The sequence below is a fragment of the Castor canadensis genome, chromosome 8, assembly GCF_047511655.1.
Source record: "Castor canadensis chromosome 8, mCasCan1.hap1v2, whole genome shotgun sequence".
Taxonomy (NCBI): Eukaryota; Metazoa; Chordata; class Mammalia; order Rodentia; family Castoridae; genus Castor; species Castor canadensis.
This window is the reverse complement of record NC_133393.1, coordinates 15,506,036-15,529,545: the sequence shown is the minus strand read 5'-3', so window position 1 is coordinate 15,529,545 and position 23,510 is coordinate 15,506,036. Positions and strand designations below refer to the sequence as shown.

General features: G+C 38.3%; 1 protein-coding gene across 1 annotated transcript in view; it reads left to right on the top strand.

The window, feature by feature from the left end:
- The window catches only part of LOC141425633 (adenylate cyclase type 10-like), a 48,295-nt gene that overhangs the window by 2,266 nt on the left and 22,519 nt on the right, over window positions 1–23,510 (top strand). Inside the window, exons 2-16 of the mRNA XM_074082235.1 lie at window positions 3,708–3,746; window positions 4,481–4,624; window positions 9,884–10,089; window positions 10,296–10,386; window positions 11,680–11,768; window positions 12,369–12,560; window positions 13,325–13,446; window positions 16,673–16,711; window positions 17,146–17,222; window positions 17,325–17,513; window positions 17,958–18,013; window positions 18,705–18,858; window positions 19,023–19,212; window positions 20,629–20,715; window positions 22,078–22,993. Coding sequence (XP_073938336.1) covers window positions 3,708–3,746; window positions 4,481–4,624; window positions 9,884–10,089; window positions 10,296–10,386; window positions 11,680–11,768; window positions 12,369–12,560; window positions 13,325–13,446; window positions 16,673–16,711; window positions 17,146–17,222; window positions 17,325–17,458 — 1,133 coding nt within the window. The 3' untranslated portion in view covers window positions 17,459–17,513; window positions 17,958–18,013; window positions 18,705–18,858; ... (1 more) ...; window positions 20,629–20,715; window positions 22,078–22,993. The remainder of the gene's footprint in view (window positions 1–3,707; window positions 3,747–4,480; window positions 4,625–9,883; window positions 10,090–10,295; window positions 10,387–11,679; window positions 11,769–12,368; window positions 12,561–13,324; window positions 13,447–16,672; window positions 16,712–17,145; window positions 17,223–17,324; window positions 17,514–17,957; window positions 18,014–18,704; window positions 18,859–19,022; window positions 19,213–20,628; window positions 20,716–22,077; window positions 22,994–23,510) is intronic.

Sequence of the window (23,510 nt, the reverse complement as noted above, 5' to 3'; positions counted from 1 at the left end):
TTGATGGGATCTGATTCCTTTAGACTAACCTGTGGGGAGCAGAGTGCCTAAAAGTTTAACCTTTGCAGCTAACAGTAACCTTGCTTTGTTGGTCAGGGTTTACAGCATTAGTGGACAGGTTCAGCCTGACCTGCAAGTCAGAACATGACATGGACAAACTGGCCCACATCTTCAGTTATTACATTAGCGACATCGTGGAGCGTGAGTGATCTTTCCAGGGGAGGAAGGAGGTGTGGTGAGGGTTTATTTGTAAGAAGGGAGCCTGGAATCCTTTAAAATAGATCCTAAAGGATCATTCCTTTAGTGTCACTCATTTTTGGTTTATCAGGTCACTATTTCATTCTCTGCCACTGCCATTCTACCCAGTCTTCAATACTATTGACCTAATGTTCAGAAAAGGGAAAACTAATTTTAATTTTCACTTTTTTATTTCAAAATAAAGTATTCTGCATGTTGTGTCTTTTAACAATAAATGTGCCTCCCATGTATATATCAAATATCGTTCACAAAACACCTTTCCATATTACTGCATATTGGTCATCTGAGGGAAGGAATAGGTTTAATCCATATATTCTTACATGTATTAAGCTTTTGGATTTTTGCCTAATCTAGGAAAAATCTCATTTGTGCACTAAACATTCCGTGTACCTACTCTGACATGCGCTGTAGTAGGCTCACAGGAGACAACTCTTGAGCTTTTTAGTTAAGTGTACACAACAGAAATTACTCTGGCCCTATGCCTTTTAGTACTTACCCAACATTCTCATCCTTTCCTGATGGTTGAAGTTCACCAGAATCATTACTTTGTAGCATCTCCTTTAGCAACTTGATTATTCTGCTCACCCATAAGGAACAAGTATAAAAGGTCTTCCATTTTCTCTCATCAGGTTTGGGTAAAGGTGAAGACTAAGAATTGTATTGTGTGTGTATCATAACATAAGGAACTGCTAGGTGCTAGAAATGCAGAGAGAAGTAAGACATAGTACCTGCCATCAAGGTAACTATAGGATGGAAGAATTTCTCTATGTGTCATGGTGGGCATAGAAAACTCCTCTGAGGAGGTAGCGGTTAGGCTGAGACATGAGTCACCAGAGAAACACTGTGAAGAGCTTGAGGTAAAATATTTCAGGCAGAACAAGGACAATGGTTCTGAGACAGAAGAATCTTAGCTTGTCCTAGTAACTGACAGAAGTCAATTGAGGCCCAATCATAGCTAGCATGGTGAAGGGTGACTTAAGGTGCTGTTGAAGGAAGGGAGGTATCAGATCAAACTCTTTTCCATAGTACGGAGTTGAAATTACTGTGTATGTTTTTTTACAGAGGGAAACTTGAAGGGCCCTAGCAAAATAGTGATTTGGTATGGTTTGCTTCTTCCTAGACAGGATCTTACTTTGTGACTCAGGCTAGCCTGGAAGGAACTATGTACCCCAAGCTGGCTTCAAATTCATGATCCTCCTGGTTCATCCTCTTAAGTGCTAGGATTACAGGCATGAAGCAACACACCTGGCCACTGATTTACATTTTTCTGAAAGCTCATTTTGGATGCCTCATGGAGATTAGATTATAGAGAGCTAATGAAGAATGAATGGTGAGAATGGAATCTGGAAGAGGCAATTAGATCAGTCTTGAAGAGAGAGAGATTTAGTTTAGAGTAATGGTTCTTAACCTCACCTGCACATTAGAAAACTGTCTGAGGAGCTTTTCAAAATCTTGTTGCTTGGGGACTAGGATGTATCTCAGTTTACCTAGCATGCGCAAGGTCATGGGTTCCATCACCAATACCTCACACAAAAAAAGATGATTAGGCTGTATCCCATACCATTTAAATCAGAATCTCTGGATGGGCCCAGGAATAGTAAGTATACTTTTAAGTTTCACAAGTAGTTCTAATGTTCAGTCAAGATTGAAGGCTGTTCATGAAGAAGAACGAAATGTTATCATTCGCTGGTAAATGGATGGAATTGGAGCACATCATTCTGAGTGAGGTTAGCCTGGCTCAAAAGACCAAAAATCGTATGTTCTCCCTCATATGTGGACATTAGATCAAGGGCAAACACAACAAGGGGATTGGACTATGAGCACATGATAAAAGTGAGAGCACACAAGGGAGAGGTGAGGATAGGTAAGACACCTAAAAAACTAGCTAGCATTTGTTGCCCTTAATGCAGAGAAACTAAAGCAGATACCTTAAAGCAACTGAGGCCAATAGGAAAAGGAGACCAGGAACTAGAGAAAAGGTTAGATGAAAAAGAATTAACCTAGAAGGTAACACCCACGCACAGGAAATCAATGTGAGTCAATGCCCTGTATAGCTATCCTTATCTCAACCAGCAAAAAACCCTTGTTCCTTCCTATTATTGCTTATACTCTCTCTACAACAAAATTAGAGATAAGGGCAAAATAGTTTCTGCTGGGTATTGAGGGGGGGAGCGGGAGGGGGTGGAGTGGGTGGTACGGGAGGGGGTGGGGGCAGGGGGGAGAAATAAACCAAGCCTTGTATGCACATATGAATAATAAAAGAAAAATGAAAAAAAAAAAAAAAAGATTGAAGGCTGTTGATCTAGAGATATGGCCACAGAACTGTTTAGGGATGGCTTAACTTGGACTATATTTTGCAGGTTCAACCCAACAGAAGTTGCTGGTAGGTTGAATTTTAGTAGGAAATGGTAAGAAAAGGGATTCTCATTTCTTTGTTTTTCATGACTGAATTGATAGAATCACCAAGATTGGAAAGATTGAGCTTTAAGAAAGAAAATAAAGAATTCTGATTTAGGTTTAAGTTATAAATTAGGTTTGAGATGCCACTAAATCATCGAGACTGGTGCCCAGACAGTAGCTCTGTATTTGAGATAAAATGTGAATTGATAGTATAAAGGTAGTACTTAAAGTTAAGAACTGATTAAGTTTATGTAGAGAGAGTATAAATAAAGAGAAAGAGTCTTAGACTGAGCATTAAGGAACTTCAAGGGAGAAAGAGCCTGCAAGACAGAATCAAACAGTCAATGAAGTATGGTATTATGCTGTTCCTGAAGCCAACAGGGAAGTATGTCTAAAAGGCTGAGGCTAGCTAGATTGAAAATGAATGCTGTCAAGTACAGTGAGCTCAGAAAAATACTGGATTTAACAGGATGAATGCAGCTGATGACCTTAATCATTTTAGTAAAGTGGTGGAGGTGGATGTCAGTTTGGAGTGAACTGAGAAGAGACTAGTAGAGAAGACATTTAAGAGTGAATTGGAGACAGGGAAAAGGAGAAAAGTGTGTACAGCCAATTCTTTTTTTTTTTTCTGTGAATGTAATAGAAAATGAAGCTATCAAAAGGAAAAAGTAGAGTCAAGAACTGGTGAAATCTTTTTTGCTTTGTGTTTATTTTTTTAAAACATTGATGGGAGTGATTCACAGACAGCGTGGGAGAAACTAAAATCCTTGCGAAGGTGAAAAAGGGTAAGATCCCTAGCTCACTATTTGTGACTTCAAAGGAAGCAGGATTAGTTTTTAAAGAAACTGTATAGAGGTACAGATAGTTTTGGGGAGAAGGCAGGAGAAAAGGAAAACAAAAAAAAGCCTGAGGCTTCAAATGAACAAATGGATGAGAAAGATAGGAGAAAAACTCAGTAGGCCATTTTTGGTAACCATACATAGTTTTGCCATATCTGGTATCTCTCTGATCTTGACTGATTTTCTTCTCTCTTCCTTACTTGATTTCAGATGTGCTCTGTTTTGGAGGAGATATCCTAAGTATCACAGGTATTTGTTGATTTTTCTGAATATAGGATGTGAGTATTTGGATAGAATTTGGCATATTCGTTTATTCTTCATTCACTGATTATTAACAGGTACTGAGCCCTGAGGAAACCAGATGAGGAAGACATTCTTTGCCTCAGTTGATCTCCCAGTTTTAGAAAGCTTCACCCAAATTAAGCTCACATGTGCTTTATGTTTCATTAAGACTGACTGTCAGGAAAATTAGTGCCTATAAAGCATCCTGGAGGAAAAAAAATCATGTAAAACTTGGTCATTAATAGAAGAAGCTAAGTGTAAGACAGGCAGGAGTCAAGCCTCCTATCTGGAGAACCCTTAGGATGATTAACAGCTATATGGCCCAGAATTGCCCTATCTTCTCATTTAAGCATAATGAAACCAGCCATAAAATTAGATTGGAACTTGAACCTACATTTTGGGAACTTCTTTGCTAGTACCTCCTCCCCTCCCACTAGTATATTAGTGGTGGGAAAGTTACCAAAAATATCCTCAAGAATATTTCCGCTTCTACCTAAGTCATGTTTTTACATACTGAGTTGTCTCAACAATCAAAGGCAGTATTTTAACCTAGCATAATGTATAATACCAAGAAACTTTGCCTCTGACTCTTGGTGATATCCACAGAAGATCAAGTTGATATTCTGCATTTCGGGTGTTTTGCCATAGGCAAAGTAAGTCTAGATATTTGACCTCTGTCAGTCTGTCTTGTGTGTTTGCAGGCAATGTGCTCCTGGCACTCTGGACAGTGGAACAAAATCAACTGAGTGACATCATTACCCTGGTGGCAAAATGCAGTCTGGAGATACAGGAGAAATTTGGGATCTACCATGCTAAAGAAGGCCAGGACCTACAGCTAAAAATAGGTAGCAGCTCCTAAAAGAGTGATTCAGTTGGGAAAAAAGAACACTATAAAAGTTTGAAAAGATAACAAACTGATAAAAAATAAATTTGCAACTCGTAGACAAAGGGTGATTCTTTAATAGAGTATGAACAGCTAGAAAAGACTAACAGAAAAATGGGCAAAGGACATGAATAAATGATGCATAGACAAATACACATATTTTTTTCATGTAAAATATGGTCATCTTCATTCATAATAAGAAAAATGCCACTTTAGAGTATGTTGAGAAGCTCTTACCTATAGAAAGGCAAATATTCAGATGCTAGACAATATCAACCCTGTTGATGAAGAGGAATGACCTTTCTCATACTGGTAAAGTAAACAATGATACAACTTCTATGAAGGGTGATTTGAGATTACAAATGCATTTATTCTGTAACCCAGCAATTCCACTTCTGGGCATTTATCCTATAGATATAACTGCATGCCTGGAATGTATACACATATTAATTTCAATATGTTCATAAAAATTGAAAATAATATGCCTATAGGAGGCTAGTTAAATAAAATGACTGTTCTGAGATTTTCTGCAACTTTAAAAAGTAGGTTTTCTATTATGGCAATATCTCTGAGATATAGTTAAGTGAAAATATATAAAACACTGTGTTTAATATGCTACCTTTTGCATAAGGAGGGAAAAATAACAATTGTTCTTATTTGCTTAGACTTACACTAGGAAGATATTGAAGAAACCAATAGAAATCACTCAGTGGTGGAAATAATTGGTTCTAAAACAGATGATTATATAATCAGAAGCAAGACTTTTATTGTATATTCTTTATATGTTAGTTCTTATTTTAGATGGTGTTTTATTTGTTTATTGTTTATTTGTTTGTTTGGTGCTGGAGATCAAATCCAGGGCTCAGCAAATATAGCCATCTACTCTACCACTGAGATACACTCAGCCCTACAGTTTAGTTTTTGAACTGTGTTGTATGATCCAATACAAAAATTTAAAAGCAACATATATAGGTATTGCCACTGGCAGAGTCAGGATTGGAGGAGAAGCGCAATATACAAAGATTCTTCCCTGAAGTCCAGAGACCTTAAGAAGTTTCTGAACTATAGGAAAAAGTTGGCCCCAGCTATTAATTTATATTTCAAGAAGCAATTGTGAAGAATATGTTGAGTCTTATATGGTATCTCTTCTGTCCTGTCATCCTTTTTGGTTTTTTTGTTTATGAAGATATAATTGATAGTGTTACATGGACATTTATGCTCTTGAAACCATCACCACAGTCAAGACAATTGTGTCTCTATATACCTGTTTTTCCCACCACTCTTCTCCCCCATTCCCAAGCATCCGCTGGTCTCCTTTCTTTCTTTCTTTCTTTCTTTCTTTCTTTCTTTCTTTCTTTATTTTTATTTTATTATTCATATGTGCATACAAGGCTTGGGTCATTTCTCCCCCTTGCCCCCACCCCCTCCCTTACCACCCACTCCACCCCCTCCCTCTCCCCCCCACCCCCTCAATACCCAGCAGAAACTATTTTGCCCTTACTTCTAATTTTGTTGTAGAGAGAGTATAAGCAATAATAGGAAGGACCAAGGGTTTTTGCTGGTTGAGATAAGGATAGCTATACAGGGAGTGGACTCACATTAATTTCCTGTGCGTGGGTGTTACCTTCTAGGTTAATTCTTTTTGATCTCACCTTTTCTCTAGTTCCTGGTCCCCTTTTCCTATTGGCCTCAGTTGCTTTTAAGGTATCTGCTTTAGTTTCTCTGCGTTAAGGGCAACAAATGCTAGCTAATTTTTTAGGTCTCTCACCTATCCTCACCCCTCCCTTGTGTGCTCTCACTTTTATCATGTGCTCAAAGTCCAATCCCTTTGTTGTGTTTTCCTTGATCTAATGTCCACATATGAGGGAGAACATACGATTTTTAGTCTTTTGGGCCAGGCTAACCTCACTCAGAATGATGTTCTACAATTCCATCCATTTACCAGCGAATGATAACATTTCATTCTTCTTCATGGCTGCATAAAATTCCATTGTGTATAGATATCACATTTTCTTAATCCATTCATCAGTGGTGGGGCATCTTGGCTGTTTCCATAACTTGGCTATTGTGAATAGTGCCGCAATAAACATGGGTGTGCAGGTGCCTCTGGAGTAACCTGTGTCACAGTCTTTTGGGTATATCCCCAAGAGTGGTATTGCTGGATCAAATGGTAGATTAATGTTTAGCTTTTTAAGTAGCCTCCAAATTTTTTTCCAGAGTGGTTGTACTAGTTTATATTCCCACCAACAGTGTAAGAGGATTCCTTTTTCCCTGCATCCTTGCCAACATCTGTTGTTCGTGGTGTTGCTAATGATGGCTGTTCTAACAGGGGTGAGGTGGAATCTTATTGTGGTTTTAATTTGCATTTCTTTTATTGCTAGAGATGGTGAGCATTTTTTCATGTGTTTTTTGGCCATTTGAATTTCTTCTTTTGAGAAAGTTCTGTTTAGTTCACATGCCCATTTCTTTATTGGCTCATTAGTTTTGGGAGAATTTAGTTTTTTAAGTTCCCTATATATTCTGGTTATCAGTCCTTTGTCTGATGTGTAGCTGGCAAATATTTTCTCCCACTCTGTGGGTGTTCTGGTCTCCTTTCTGTCACCAGATATTATTTTACTTTTGGTTTTCTAATTTATCATATATTAATAATATGGGGGGTTCATTGTGATAATTCCATACACATGCATGCATACAGTGCATCACCCCCCCCCCACTGTATTACCGTTCTCCCTCTCCCTCTTCCCCCCTTTCAAACAGTGTTTGATGGATTACATTATACTGTCTTCCTATGTATATATGCAGCATAATTCTGTTCTCTTTACCCCTTTATGCTTTCCTTTCCCCCTCCCTCCTCCTGCTGATTCACTCCCAGCCAGTCCCCCATATGCATTCATGTCCCATTATTATTATCATCATCATTTTAGGTCAAGGTTCTATAAATGAATAAGAAGAACATAATATTTGACCCTTTGAGCTTGGCTCATCTTCCTCAGCATGATGATCTCCAGTTCCATCTATCTTCCTGCAAATGACATAATTTCATTTTTCTTTATGGCTGAGTAATATTTCATGGTATGTGTATACCATATTTTCTTTATCCATTCATCAGTTACTGCGCACCTCATCTGATTCCACAGTTTGGCTGTTGTGAAAAGTACTACAATAAACATGGACATGCAGTTACCTCTTTTATATATTGATTTACATTCTTTTTGATATATGCCCAAAAGTGATATGGTAGAGTCATAAGGAAGATCTATGTTTAGCTTTTTGAGGAACCTCTGAACTGATTTCCATAGTGGTAACACTAATTTACATTCCACCAACAGTGTATGAGGGTTCCCTTTCCTCCTGCATCCTCACCAGCATTTGTTGTTTGTGTTCTTGATGACAGCCGTTCTGACTGAGGTGAGATGGAATCTCAGTGTAGTTCTGATTTGCATTTCCTTATGGCTGAAGATGTTGAACTTTGCTTCATATATTTATTAATCATTTGTATATTCTCTTAGAACTGTTTATTCATTTTCCCATTTATTAATAGATTATTCTGCTGTTTTGTTTTTTGAGTTTTTTTATTAATATTCTGGATATTAATCCTTTACCTGTTGAATAACTGGCAAAGATTTTCTCCCATTCTCTGGGTTGTCTCTTGATTCTTTCTTACTTTTTTTTTCTGTACTGGAATTTGAACTCGGGGCCTCATGGTGGTAGGTAGGCACTCTACCACTTAAGCTACTCGCCAGCCCTTTTTTGTTTGGGTATTTTCAAGATAGGGTCTCACAAACTATTTCCTGGGCTGGCTTTGGACCATGATCCTCCTGATCTCTGCCTTCTGAGTAGCTAGAATTATAGGCACAAGTGCCAGGTCCTTATTTTACTTTTTAAAAGAATGTTACAGGGCTGGGGTTGTACCTCAGTGACAGAGTGTAGACCCTGAGTTTGATCCCCAGAACTGAGAAAAAAACAAAACATTCTCTATGTAGAATGAGACAGTGTATCTTTTGGGCTACTTTCATTCAGCATTACTTTGAGATTCATCCATCTGCTAGTGTATATCAATAGTTCATTTCTTTTATTGTTTGGTAGTATTCTTTTGAATGGCTACGCTGTACTGCGATTTGTTTATCTACTCATTTATTGCTGGACATTCAAGCTGTTGGGTTTTGGTTGTTACAAAGGGCTGTTATGAATATCTGTGTACAATTATTTGTATGGATGAGCTTGGTCATATGGCGTGTTTACTTAAGAAATTGTTGGTCTCTTTTCCAACATGGTTGTACCATTTTACATCTCACGATCAATGTGTGAGGGATCCAATTCCTCCATGTCCTTGTCAACATTTGTTATTGTCAAAGAACTTCTTTCAACAACTCAGAGAGTCTTCTGCAGTGCATGTAGGCTCCCTTCCTGAGATGTGGCCTGGAAATTCTCTCTAGACAGTACGCTGGAGTGTTAGAGGGCTTCTTTTATTTGTTTACCATCTCTTAGGGATCACTGTTCTTTATTACCTGATGTCTAATATCTTGAAAAGTAGTGTTTCATGCATTTTCTCTAGTTTCTTAGTTGTTTCAGGCATTAGTATATATTCCATCTTGACTGAAAGTATAAGTCTTTGCCCTTTTGAAACTGTTTTATCTGCTTTTTTTAGCTTAGGTTGGGTGGCTTAGAATAAGTCAGAATTTCTTGGTTATATACAGTTACTTTTCCCTTAGTAAGCAAATCAGTTTTTCAACTATATTAGCAGTAAGAAACTTCCCAGGGCCAGAAAAATAGGAAGTAGAATCAACATGTAGAGCAAAATCCATGTCTCCTAAAATATTGATCTTCTACTCTCTTAGTCCTGACTACATGTAAGGAGGGGTAGTGTGGTCCCTGTAGTAGCAGTTTCTAAGTATAAACATTTGGTCTTATCCCTGCTAATAGGACCTCACAGTACATTAAATAGCAATTTAGAGACAAGATACTTAAAGGTGTAAGATTTCTCATTTCTTCTCTCATACAACCTAGGCTTATTTTAATCTCAGTTTCTAGGAATATTTAAGTGAGAAGGAAGTCTGGAAAGGGTATTATTTTTTAAAGTGAGCTTACCTAAGACTTCTCAACTGAGGGCAATAACAAAATTGAGAGGATGTATAGAGCCATGTCAATATTCCAGACCTCTCTTTTGCATAGTTTTCAAACTGAGATGGCTATGCTCCATTTCTCTTTTTTTTCTGGATAGGTCTGTCTGCAGGTCAGATTTCCCAGGTTATTATTGGAGATGAGCAATGGCAATACCTGCTGGTGATTGGGCAGGGTGTAGATGGTGTCCAGTTAGCTCAGCATTTGGCTTACACAAATGAGATTGTCCTGTCCTGGAATTGCTGGAAGCTCTGTGAGCAGTACATATTTGAAGTAGAAATCATGAAGGAAAATGAAGCTGTGAAGGTAAGAGACTGGCCCATCCATTGCACATCCTACTACATAGGGCAAACTCTGGTGAGGTTCATTTATTGCCTCACTGGGACTCTATTTTGGAGGGAGGCCAGGGTTAGTTTCCTACACAGATAATGTGTAACAGTAAGACTTAGAATATTAAAGCTAAACAAGGGAGATAGAATTGAACACAGAATTGAGCAGTTTCTTTTCTCTAGTTAAGAGATATGCGGATCATTACCTCATTTGATTTTGATGAGCATTTTGATAAGTGCCTCAGTTATCTACCACATTACCGTACAAGTGCTGGTAAGTTACTTTGCCCTTTCTACCTAAGCCCCACATTTTTTCCCTTTTTCTTTTATTATTCATATGTGCATACAAGGCTTGGGTCATTTCTCCCCCCTGCCCCCACCCCCTCCCTTACCACCCACTCCACCCCCTCCCTCTCCCCCCCTCAATACCCAGCAGAAACTATTTTGCCCTTATTTCTAATTTTGTTGTAGAGAGAGTATAAGCAATAATAGGAAGGAACAAGGGGTTTTGCTGGTTGAGATAAGGATAGCTATACAGGGCATTGACTCACATTGATTTCCTGTGCGTGGGTGTTACCTTCTAGGTTAATTCTTCTTGAACTAACCTTTTCTCTAGTACCTGTTCCCCTTTTCCTATTGGCCTCAGTTGCTTTTAAGGTATCTGCTTTAGTTTCTCTGCTTTGAGGGCAACAAATGCTAGCTAATTTTTTAGGTGTCTTACCTATCCTCACCCCTCCCTTATGTGCTCTCGCTTTTATCATATGCTTATAGTCCAATCCCCTTGTTGTGTTTACCCTTGATCTAATGTCCACATATGAGGGAGAACATACGATTTTTGGTCTTTTGGGCCAGGCTAACCTCACTCAGAATGATGTTCTACAATTCCATCCATTTACCAGCGAATGATAACATTTCGTTCTTCTTCATGGCTGCATAGAATTCCATTGTGTATAGATACCACATTTTCTTAATCCATTCGTCAGTGGTGGGGCATCTTGGCTCTTTCCATAACTTGGCTATTGTGAATAGTGCCGCAATAAACATGGGTGTGCAGGTGCCTCTGGAGTAACAGTCTTTTGGGTATATCCCCAGGAGTGGTATTGCTGGATCAAATGGTAGATCGATGTCTAGCTTTTTAAGTAGCCTCCAAATTTTTTTCCAGAATGGTTGTACTAGTCTACATTCCCACCAACAGTGTAAGAGGGTTCCTTTTTCCCCGCATCCTCGCCAACACCTGTTGTTGGTGGTGTTGCTGATGATGGCTATTCTAACAGGGGTGAGGTGGAATTTTAGCGTGGTTTTAATTTGCATTTCCTTTATTGCTAGAGATGGTGAGCATTTTTTCATGTGTTTTTCTGGCCATTTGAATTTCTTCTTTTGAGAAAGTTCTGTTTAGTTCACTTGCCCATTTCTTTATTGGTTCATTAGTTTTGGGAGAATTTAGATTTTTAAGTTCCCTATATATTCTGGTTATCAGTCCTTTGTCTGATATATAGTTTAAGCCCCACATTTTAAAGATTAATTTTCCACATGGCTGGAGACATTTTGTTTGTTTTCCTTTTCTCAGAAATGCTAAGAACTGCACTGGAATTGAATCCAGACTGTGCACTTGAGCAAACACTGCAGAAGCACATTATGAAAAACCTTTTGAAGAAGGTCATTACTTTTTCTTGAATCATTGTGTAGACTGTGTATGTTTGTGTAAACAAGTGTACATTTATATGTGACAACCTTTTTGTATTGCTCTAATTCATCTCCTCATTATAATCCCAGCTGAGTTTCCCATCTATACCAATATAACTACTGTGATGAACTTGTCTTTTATAAGTTAGTTTGCTCAGTCCTAGAAAAAAGAAGCCATACTTGTTTTTCAGTTTGTCCTTACAGCACTTAGTATACCATAAGCAGGCTATAGAGTATACGCTTGGTAAATATATGTTGGTTGGTTATGTATAAATGAAATATGTGTTCGAGTCCCTTGGTATGCATTATAATGACTAGTGAACTTAGTCATATTAAACTAACTTGTAGAAAATGTTAGGTCTGGCAGTTTTCATCAGTGAAGTAGATTTAATGTTAAATACTTTTAATTCCGAGTTCACTGGTTTATACAATCTCCATGCCTCTTAAACCTCAACTTTTTCTTAAGTTTTTGCCTGACACCCATGAGTTATTTGCTCATACTCCCCATGAAATACAGAATTAAAATGCTTACACATAATACTGAGAAGAAAGATAACAAATTGTATCTTGTAGATTGATGAAGGCCAGCCTATGGAGTATATATCCAAGTTCCGTACAGTGACAATTGTTTTGGTCAGCCTCGAGTTCCACAAGACAGTATGGTTGTTGCATTTGTGCTATCTTATCCAGGAGGTTGCCTTATATATCTCTACAGTCATTGAGAAAGGGGGTGGCCAGCTGAGCCAGATTTTTATGCTTGAAAAAGTAAGTATAAGGGAAATTAGCCCATCAGCATTAAAGGAGAGTGAGCATAAATCTTGTATTACCAGTTTATCTGTCACATAACAGAAGCATAAATGAGATTTTCTGCTGCTTATTTTATAACAACCTTTATTACATTAAAACTTCTATTAAGGTAAGTTAAGAAATGCCATGTTGTAGTTAATTTAATTTTCAAGGTAACTGAGGATTATTCTCCATAATATTTTTATTCAATGCTTGTTGAAAACCCCTTGTGAAAGCTGGCTTTTGACTCTAATATTAAGGTAAACAAAATCAGATTTTTCTCAGATAACTAAGAAACTTGAAAAGGAGCAGCATCTTAATATCTGACATTAAATGTGAAGAAAACTGGGCAGTTAACTCAACACTAGAAATTGAATGATTTTTTGTTTGTTTGTTTTTTGAGAGGGAATCTTTTTATTGCCCAGGCTGACCTTGAACTCCCAATTATTTGCCTAGTCTGGCTTCAAACTGTGATCCTCCTGAGTAGCTAGGATTACAGGTATGAGCCACCAGTGCCTGACTTCAGTGGTTCTTGATAGCAACTTTATTTTTGTTTTAAATTTCTATTCTCGGAATAGTTAATCAACATTTCTTTAAATTTCCCTGTTGGTGTGGTGCATAGTGTCTATTTCATGAATTATGTGGAATACTCTACTCCTAGTAGCAGACCAGTAGTTTAACTGAGATAAGCTATATTCTTCTCCCAGGTAAATTCTCTTTTCTCCCTCTGTCATCTATCCCAGGGCTGCATGTTCCTCTGTATTTTTGGCCTGCCTGGGGATAAGAAGCCAGATGAGTGTGCACATGCCCTGGAGAGCTCCTTCAGCATCTTCAGCTTCTGCTGGGAGAAACTTGCTGAGACCAAGTGAGGAGGAAAGTAGAGCAGAGAAGAGATTCTCAGGCCCCAGGAGGCTCTCCAGGCAGGGTCGGATGCAGTATCAAGGAACAGGGGTGGAGGGTATTCAGAATTTGCCTAATGGGAGGAAGCATGCTAAGAAAAGTCAGCAAACAGGAACTATTAAGAAATCAGTACATACAAAACTCTGTACTGAATACCCAAGGGAAATAAAGACAGGTTGCCAACTAATGGAGAGGTAAAGGGGAAGGAAGAGAACATACATCAGAGATTTTAAGCATACTGCAAAAAGAATCCCAGCTACTTGGGAGGCAGAGGCAGGAGGAAGGAGAATTTGGGTCCAGCCAGCCTAGACAAAGTTAGGAAGACCCTGTCTCAAAAATAAAATGAAAACAAAATGGTTAGGGGCATGGCTCAAAAAGTAGAGAGCTTACCTAGCATGCTTGAGTCCCTGAAACCAAGGACTTCTTCTCCACCCTCAAAAAAAAAAAAAAAACCCTACAAAGGAACAAACAAATGGGCAAATTAACGTTGTGCAAATAAAATACCTGTATGTGGAGAGGTTGCAAACAAAAACTACCTGTTTACAAGAGATAGGATGAAAAAAGTTGTGGGACAGGAACCTAGATAGGAGGAAACTACAGTTAGTTAACACACTCCTTTTTGGCTTTTGTGTTTGATCTTTCCCAGATGCCATGGTTTTCTCTGGGCCTTACACTGAACTGATCTCTCTTCTCAATGTCCACCCCATTAAAAACCTACTCCTAATGAAGAAAATGGAAATTCCATTTTCCCATTCATTTGGATATTTAATTAAAATGAAAAAATAATATCACACATGTATATATTGTTTATACAATAGTATACACTAACAGGGTGAAATTTTTTATCCCTCTTTTATATTTAAGGGAACTTAGGTCACATAAGAGAAGTTACCAGTTCACAGAGCTGGTAATGAAACACAGATCTTTGGTCTTCAAATACTATGTTGTTTCATTACGCCACATCTGCATCATAAAATGAAAAGGCTCACCCAAAAGAATCATATGTATTGTTATTATGGAAACATACTCATAGGATATTAATAATGGAAAGGAATATATATCTGACCTAACTCCTTATTTTACAGATAAGAAAGACACTATAGGTGCTAATTAGATACTCAGATTCTTAGCCCAATGAAACATGTGTGGTACTTCTTTCATAGAATTGGCCAGAGACTCCCACAGCCTGCCTCCCAGTCTTACGTAGAGCCATTCTTTCCAGTATTGATCTTTTCTGTTCTTAAATTTCACATTGATCTGTGGCCTTCAAGAGTTCTGCCCTTATCCCTTACTCTTGAATGAGTCATTTCTGACCTTTAGAATCTGCCTTACAATGTCCCGAAGGATGCCTTCTGTGACTCTTAGGCCATAACCTGGTCATTTTGGTCTTATTTAACTTAGAATATAATATATGATAAGAACTAGATGGAATATTTTCTAATCTGATCTCTTTAAGAAACTGAGATCCAGAGAGGTTATATTGGTAAGCCAAATAAGTATGGCACTGTCAGAGCTTGAAAGCTAGATTTCAAAGTTAATGTATTTTTCCTTCATGATAATTATCATTCAGCATCTTCCAAAGTATGTTTGGTAGAGCAGTAGTCCCTTATTATACTCATGGAGAGTGATACAAACTATGTTTCCTTCTCAGAGGGTCACAATATACATTTATGTATCAAAGGTTCTGACTAGTCTATTAAGGTAAAGAAATTTATTATATTTAGTCTACTCACCATTTCTCAAATGTGCTTGATCACCAAACTCGTTCAGAAAGACCTGTAAACATCCAGAATAACTAGAATTCTGAAGAACCTATTTGGGGAAATGTCGCACTAAACAGGTGCTGAAGCTTCAGTGGTGCCTTTATAGCTTTGATAACATACCATTGCTCATGCCTCTCTGCATCCCATCAGCTTTCACCCAGACCCCAAATTACACTTCACATCTCCTGTTCACCTGGGGTCATCTTCTAAGGTCTTCTTTCTAGTCTGAAAAACACCTTGAGTTTTCATATCATTTAAAGGAAAAGATGAGGCTGGTGGAGTGGCTCAAGTGGTCAAGCGCCTGCCTAGCAAGCATGAGACCCTGAGTTCAAACCTCAATGCCACCAAAAATGAATGAATGAATAAATAGAAAGATTGTCCCCAGAGCATTTCTCCAGGATATTTTTGAGACCTAGGGAGTATGGTGTCAGAATCTCATCTTTACTGTTTTCAATACCATAAATCCTTCATGTAGCCGGGCACTGGTGGCTTACACCTGTAATCCTAACTACTCAGGAGGCAGAGATCAGTATAAATCACTTTTGAGCCAGATGGAGATTGAAAGGAGTTCAGCAAGTGGAGAAAGTAAGAAAGTTAATTTTAAATAGAGGAAGCATCTTTAAATCTTAGAAGTTTTGAGTCTTGCTCTTGTAGTGGCAGCAGAACCGACTCCCTGGTTTTTGTCTTGGGCATCTCTTTTATTCACCCTGAGCAATGAGTCCAGTGAATGAATGGTGAAAGCCTACAATCCTACCCTTCAATGAAGGCAGGAGAATTTTGATTATGTCGGAGACCATAATATTAGCATCATTACATTCTTCATGCTCTCCCTGAACCACTGAAAATTATTTATAGATTTAACTGTGACTAATTATACCTCATTGTATCTTCTTTCTCTGTCCAAAAGTCTTGTTCCTGTCACATGAAATCTTCATGTCAGTCAAGTAAATCTGCTTATTCTCTGTTATATATGAATTGCTCATTGCCACCTCTGAGCCTCTGCCTTACTTAGAACAGTATATGCCCTCTTTTTGAACAATTCATAGTGCCAGTACTTTTCCATCCCTAGTCAAGGTAGGATCACTTCTCCCTTTACCTCTCCCTACCCTAAACATCATTATGTTCTAGCCATCTTGAAGAACTTCATCTTGCACAACCACACCAGGCCTTTTCCCACTGGACAGGTACTTTGCCCTACTTTGGCAATGTCTTCAACTTTCAAGGCCCAACTAATGTTATCTAGGGCTGATGGAGTGGCTCAAGGAGTAAAAGTGCCAGCCTAGGAAGCCTCAAAAAAAAAAAAAAAGCCACAATACTCTTTCTGCTTTTCAGTATATTCCATCTGTTTCCTCTGTGAATGTGTTTTACCACTCCCTAATAAGTAGTATTTGCCTTGGTGACTTATAAATGTCCCTTCTTTTTCCTCAGTCCCTACCAACTTCTCCCAGCTGAGCTTCTCCAGGGCAGGTAATTTTAAACATCCAGCCAAGTATCTGTTATAGGCACACTTCCCAATACTTGTTGAATGAATGTATGTATGCATGAATGAAAAAATAATTGATCATTAAAAGCATATTCCAAAGATCAGATGAGGTAATCAATTTGAAAGTACTTTAAATATATATATGAATCTTCTGATAGATCAAATTTCTTACTCTTTTACCAGTGATAACTCCCCAACCAAAACTCATAAACTAAGGAGACCATTCTGTTCCTTTTAGTTATCACCCTAATGTTAAGTTCTTTGCACTTATCATGTGATATAGACCATTGCAGTCTCTGATCTTTTCCACTCTGAGCTATAAAACTAGACTGCTGGATCTAAAGAGTAACAGGTCCTAATGCCTGACTTGGGGGCTTATGAGTGTATATTTACCCATTGCTCCTTTTCTGGTTCCTAGGCTTGTTCCCATCAGTATCACCAATGGACCAGCATTCTGTGGTGTGGTTGGGGCAGTAGCAAGACACGAATATACAGGTAGAATAGAACCTTGGATTATGAGGTCTGTGACTGAGGAGTGAAAGTGGAGGAGGTGGTCCAAATACTTTCTACCCTTTGCTGTCTGTCTCCCTGACACAGTTATTGGCCCAAAAGTGAGTCTTGTGGCCAGAATGATAACTGCTTATCCAGGTCTGGTGTCCTGTGATGAGGTAACATACTTAAGATCTATGCTGCCTGCTCACAACTTCAAGAACTGCCAGAGAAAATTATGAAAAACATCTCCAGCCCAGGGACAATGTATGAATATCTTGGCCATAGAAGATGTATGTGAGTATCACTTTGTGATGGTTTATTCCCATTTCTTATAGAATCAGAGCATAGGAATATTAAGTTTTCAGTTGTATGAAATTAGTAATGTTAGTGCCATACTGCTGGAATAAAATTCATGAGAAGAGGTTTGAGTGTCAGAGATCTTCAGTTTGTGTGTTTAGCTTTTAACTAGTTCCTCAGTGGATTTCTTGCTCTCTAGCAGGAAGAGATTATTAGTAAGTCACTAACCCAGCTGTTCTTTGTGTGTGCTTCTTCTCTTTGTGTACTTCACAATTTACCTACTTCCCCTAACCTAGAACAAACAATAATACCATTTCTCCCCCCTACCTCTCCAACAATTTTTAGTTCTTAAAAGCCCTTTTAACCAGAGAACTTGCTTAAGAGGATCATTGGTTCATAAAGCTATTTTAATAGACATATTCCCTTTATTCTTTTTCCCAGAATGTTTGGGAAGAGACATTTCGCCAGAGAGAGAAATAAAAATCTCCCTTTGTTAGGTGAGTTTTCTAACTCAAGTCATTTCTTTCATTTGTAAATGACTAGATGCGATTTTAAAAACAAAATGAAATACAATACTAAATGATTTTAAACTTCCATTAAAAAACAGAGAGGAGTCTTAGTGAATTTATGTCTTAAAGTGGCTCTACATTATTTCAGGTGGAGTCCTTATCACTTTGCCAGCATTTAGTAAAAACCTTTGTAAGTTAGAGTTCAGCTATTGAGCTTGTTGTAGATCATACTAAGAATAGTAAAGATACCACTAAGACTGTTGCCACCTATACTGTGCATTCCCTATCTTTAAAAAATTTTTAATCTGTATTTATTAATTCATTATGTTTGCATAGCAGTGATAGACTTTGAAGACTAAATTATTACTGTGGAAATTTTGTGACAAAGAAAATAACAGTAGCCTTCATGACCATGTATGTGGTACCTAATTATTCTGAACATTATTATTTAGGCTCCACAACAAACCCTAAAGACCAGCACACATTTCTGTTTAGTCCAGAGTTGATTTTCTAGAATGAGATGTGAAGCTCCATGGAAAAAAATGGGATTCTTCTAGGGACCTCCTGAGCCTTCCTGAGGGGATCCTTTCTGAGAGTTAGCTTTGCAAATTAATTCAAACAAATAAGAGTCTCTACTATAAAGTACCAGAGTGTTAGGTGCTCCCTATCTCTTCTGCAGACTGGGAGAAAGAACTGGAAGTCTTCAGTTTGGCACAGCAGGAGTGTTTGCACCAGAAGAAGGGACAATCAGTTCTGTATGAAGGTAGAAAAGGCTATGGAAAAAGCCAACTCTTGGCTGAAATAAACTTCCTGGCACAGAAGAAAGGACAAAGGTAAAGACTCCTGCTTTATGACTTAGTCAGAGCTTACTTCTCCTGGGGCTTCTTTCCCTTATTGATGAGACTCATGTCATTAGATCCAGCATCCTTGTGCTGGTAGAGTGAGTAACCTCTCTGTGGATCAGAGGACTCCCAGTGACCATAGTAATATTCACCAGGGTATTGCCATTGATGCTGAAGGAAGCAGATTCCAATCAGTGCTTCTATGCCATCCAGACCCTCATGGCTATCTTCTTTGAGATTGATATGTGCCCAGCCTATTACCAGCAAGAGTATCTACACAGACAGCTCCATGGGATGGTGGAAGAAGCACTTCACTGCCTTTTTAATAACATCTTCTTTGTGAAGGTAATGAAGGCAGTGGCTTTCTGAATTGAGTTACTATTATTCTTTATGGATAGTCAGACCTAGGATTGTCTTCTAATATAACAGAATGTGTGTGTGTGTGTGTGTGTGTGTATGTGTATGTGTGTGTGTATGCAGTCTAAAAACACAGTTAATCATGATAGAATCAAGAGCTGAATTCCATTTGGTGGGGAGGGAGGGTAAACAGAAAGGGTAAGGGAAGGTGAATATGGTTGATGTACCTTGCATACATGTATGAAAATTGAACAATTAAACCTGTTGCAGTTGTTCCCAAAAGGGAGGCAGGAGGGGTGAGGGAGAATGATGGAGGGGGTGAGGTGAATCTAATTAAGGTACATTACAAACACACATGTAAATGTCACAGTGAAACTCTCCTGTACAACTAATATATGCTAATAAAAAAGGAATTTTAAAAAAGAGTTGAATTCCATTAGACATTAAAACCTAGGCTTTCTCCTTTTTGAGAAGAGTGGATTCTAGGACTGACAGACACTTGCTAGTTATATGTCTTAGAGTAAATCACTTAGCCTTTCTGAGCCACATTTTTCTCATCTGCAAATAACTCTTATGTACTTTATGATTTTTGCATGAATTTTAAGAGAAATAGATTGCATTGTAAATTTTCTACTACTAAATATATTAAGGTGATCTGACTCTAACAGATCCCTGGAATTATATCTATTCAGTGTTATTGAGTCCGTTGTAATTTTTTATTCTTTAATGCTACCTTCCTATTCTCTAGCCTTGAAGATATCACTTGAGCCAGCATCTAAATCTCAAAAGTTTCCAGTGGTCTAGGGTTTGTGTAGTACCCAATAGTGAGCAAGATAGATATTTCCTGGCTCACAATTCTATTTAACACCTTCTCCATCACTTCTAATCTACCTGGGCTTCTGAGAAAGTATTTGACGTGAAATGGAGAACACTAAAATCTGCCTAATCCTTCAGCATAGCTCTCAAGACAAACCTTGACTGGGGCTCTAACCCTTGATAACATGGTCTAGCAGGAATCTTAATTTGGCGTTCAGATGCATGGTAGCTTATGCACAGGAAAGAATTTGAGACATTCTCATGTACAGATTCATCCTAGTATACTTGGCATAACTGGGGTAGAAGAGTTGCCCAGAGTAACCTTGCTAAGTACAGCCATCATTTACTCCTTAGTTACAGTCCATTTAGTAATCTGGTATGGAAGGGAGATGCATATCCATCTCTAACCCTCAGCAAACTTTCAGTCTCAACCTATGAACTACATATTAATGTTGGATTGGCCCTTGTAACTCATGTCCAGTCTTGAAGAAATACATTCTCAGCCAAAGTATAATCATGTTTTGTTCCCTTTGGAGAATCTCTGTGGTGTTTTTTGAATGCTAATATATAATAATTTCTTCTGGTCAGTTTCCCTTATCCTTCCAAGTTTCACATATGGATGACCTGGCTAGACAAAAGAAGGCTAAAGCATGTTTTATTCAAGTGCTTCAGGAGGTGGGTACTTTTGCTACATACCATTAACTCTTAATATTTGAGATGGCATATGCTCATTTTAATCATACCTTGCCACATCATAGGCATTTCTTGACCTATTTGTTGATATCTTCATTGTTTGTTTCTAGGCTTTGTACTAGCAGAGCAGGCTCTCTACCACTTGAGGCACACCTCCAGTCCATTTTGCTCTAGTTATTTTGGAGATGGGATACTTGTAAACTATTTCCCTGGGCTGGTCTAGAACTGTGATTCTCCCAATGTCAGCCTCCCAAGTAGCTAGGATTACAGGTGTGAGCCACCAGCCTCAGCATAATCCTGTTTCTTAATGATATTTAGTAACTTAACTTAAAACATTTGTTTCTAAATGCAGGTGGATAGCTATTTTGCCTTGTATTTATTTAAAAAAAAACACATATACAGAATCAAAGTTCTGTATGAACGGAAACTGTTGTAGCCATTCTGGAAAGCAATCTGAAAGTAACTAGTCAAAATTTAATAACACGTGTTCTCTAGATCCAACAATTCCAGTCATGCATATACATCCTAAAAAATATGTTCATTGCAGCATTTGTTTGTGGAGGCCAAGAAGGTGTTGGTATAAACATGTTGATGAACACAGTGGAGTATAATGCAGAAGTTAGAAGTAAGGCAGTAAAATGAAAACATAGCAATCTGAAGTGATCTTAAAAATAATCCTGAATAAAAAGAGAGAGTGGAAGAAATACACTGTATATGTCTGACTGAGGTCTGTAATCCAGTACCATTTACATAAAAACAATTTACTTAACAAAATAACAATGCACATTTTATGAGAACAAAATACAAATGAAAAGCTATAGGATAAATACATTGGAATGGTTACCTGAGACAGTGGGGAGTAGAATGGAAAGTGGGGATGAAAGTGAATATACTTTTTCAAAGTGTACGTGAGTGGAACCTGGTAATTGCTCCCAGTGTTGGCAAGCATTCCCTGGAGATTCTCATGTGCAGCCTGATTTGGAAAGTGCTGTTTTAAAGTATTGTGAATTCCCACACAGGATGAAGCCTTTGCCAAGATGAAATATTTGAAAGTTTCAAGTTTGATTAAGGGAATATTTTGGTGCTTACTTCATTTTATAGTTAGAATATTTTCTTGTACAAAAGAACTCATGTTTCTTTAGGTATTAGATATATGAGCTTTATTGTTTTTATTTATAAAGTAAAATTTTACCTAGACTAAGAAAATATATTTTACTCTTAACACTCTAGCCCCTGTTGACATTTTATTTAAATTGTTGATGGGAAATTCACAGTAGATTCAGAAACCCAAGTGACTTTATTTCTAATCAGAGGTTGATACTGTTTCTTTGCTGTTATTTCCAGGCAGTAAGAGAAACACCACTGATTTTCCTCATTGATGAGGCCCAGTATATGGATGCTGCTGCTTGGGAATTTTTGGGAACTTTGCTCTCCAGTGTGCCTATCATCATGGTGATGACATTGACTCTTCCTGTCACCCTGTGTGGCTGTGCCCAGCACTTCCTGCAGAGCCCTCAGGCTATCCTTGTGCCCATTTCAAAGTTGTCAGCAACCTCACTGTTGAGAATGGCATGTTGGGAACTAGGGGTGGTGAGCATCCCCAAAGAGCTGCAGATGTGAGTGGCTAGGATTACCTGGATACTTCATTAAGGGAGAAGCCAGTGCCATAATACAAGTGAGGAGGCTCGGGTCTCACCAGAGTTGGGTGAGAAAATGGCATTAGTAACCATGATGAGGCCCACAGCTAGAGTTAATGGAGACAGTATCCTCGTTAAGGACCAAGACACTACCTTCCTGGGATATCCTCCCAGGTTTTCACCAGGCAGTTAGCACTTGGCTTGCGTAATGTGTCAGGTATATGTGATCAGGTCAGTTTCTGCCAGGCTCTATAAAGTCAATAGAAGCAAAATAGTTGAGGAAGAATTTACTACCAAAATGCACTTCAAAGCTGATCAGAAATTGTTTGATTTTTACACTTCTGTTTTGTTGCTTCCCTCTATTAGTGTATAGCATCAAGATCTAATTTTAACAAAAAAAAATCCTTCAGTATGAAGTACCCTTAATACTTGACTCCCCTCAAGTGAGCATCTTTAGTCAGCAATATCCTACTTACCTTTCTGCAGCTATCTTCTCTACAGGTGCTTCGGAAACCCCTTTTATTGTGAGGTGCTATGCCAGGACCGTCTCGCTAAGGATACATTGCTTTTTCATGACTTACAAAAGGAGAAGGAATAGAACAGCAAGTGGGAAACTCTTTCAGGTAAAGTTAGCTTCCAAGGATTTCACCCTGGCCCAGCTGCTGCAGTTCATTCTCCACTATGGCATCACCAGTTTCCCTACTGACCTTGTGGGTCAAATTAGGCCCAGATGAAGTATGCTCTACAAATATTATATAGCTAGGGCGAAAACTCTAAATCCCTGTCTCAGATAACTTAATTCAGTCAACTGATCTGAAATAGGTCCTTTTTTATTAGCCCAAGAAGTAGGTATAGGAAAGTAGGATTTACAACTATTAGGGTCCAGAATAGAGAACTGTACATTACTAATGAGAAGGTTGCTTTGAGGGTTTGGATGGGGGTTGAGGGGAGGGGAGAGATGAGAGAGAAGGAGAGGAGAAAAGTATGTGTAAATCCAGAAAGACATCCTAGAGCTGTGAGGTAATAGAAAGAAGGGCTATTACAAGGTGAACAGGAATAGTGAACAATGGTTAGAAATTAGATGGTCTAGAGAATATTGTTAGTTTATAAGACAGAACAAGCAGGATGGGTTAGAATAAA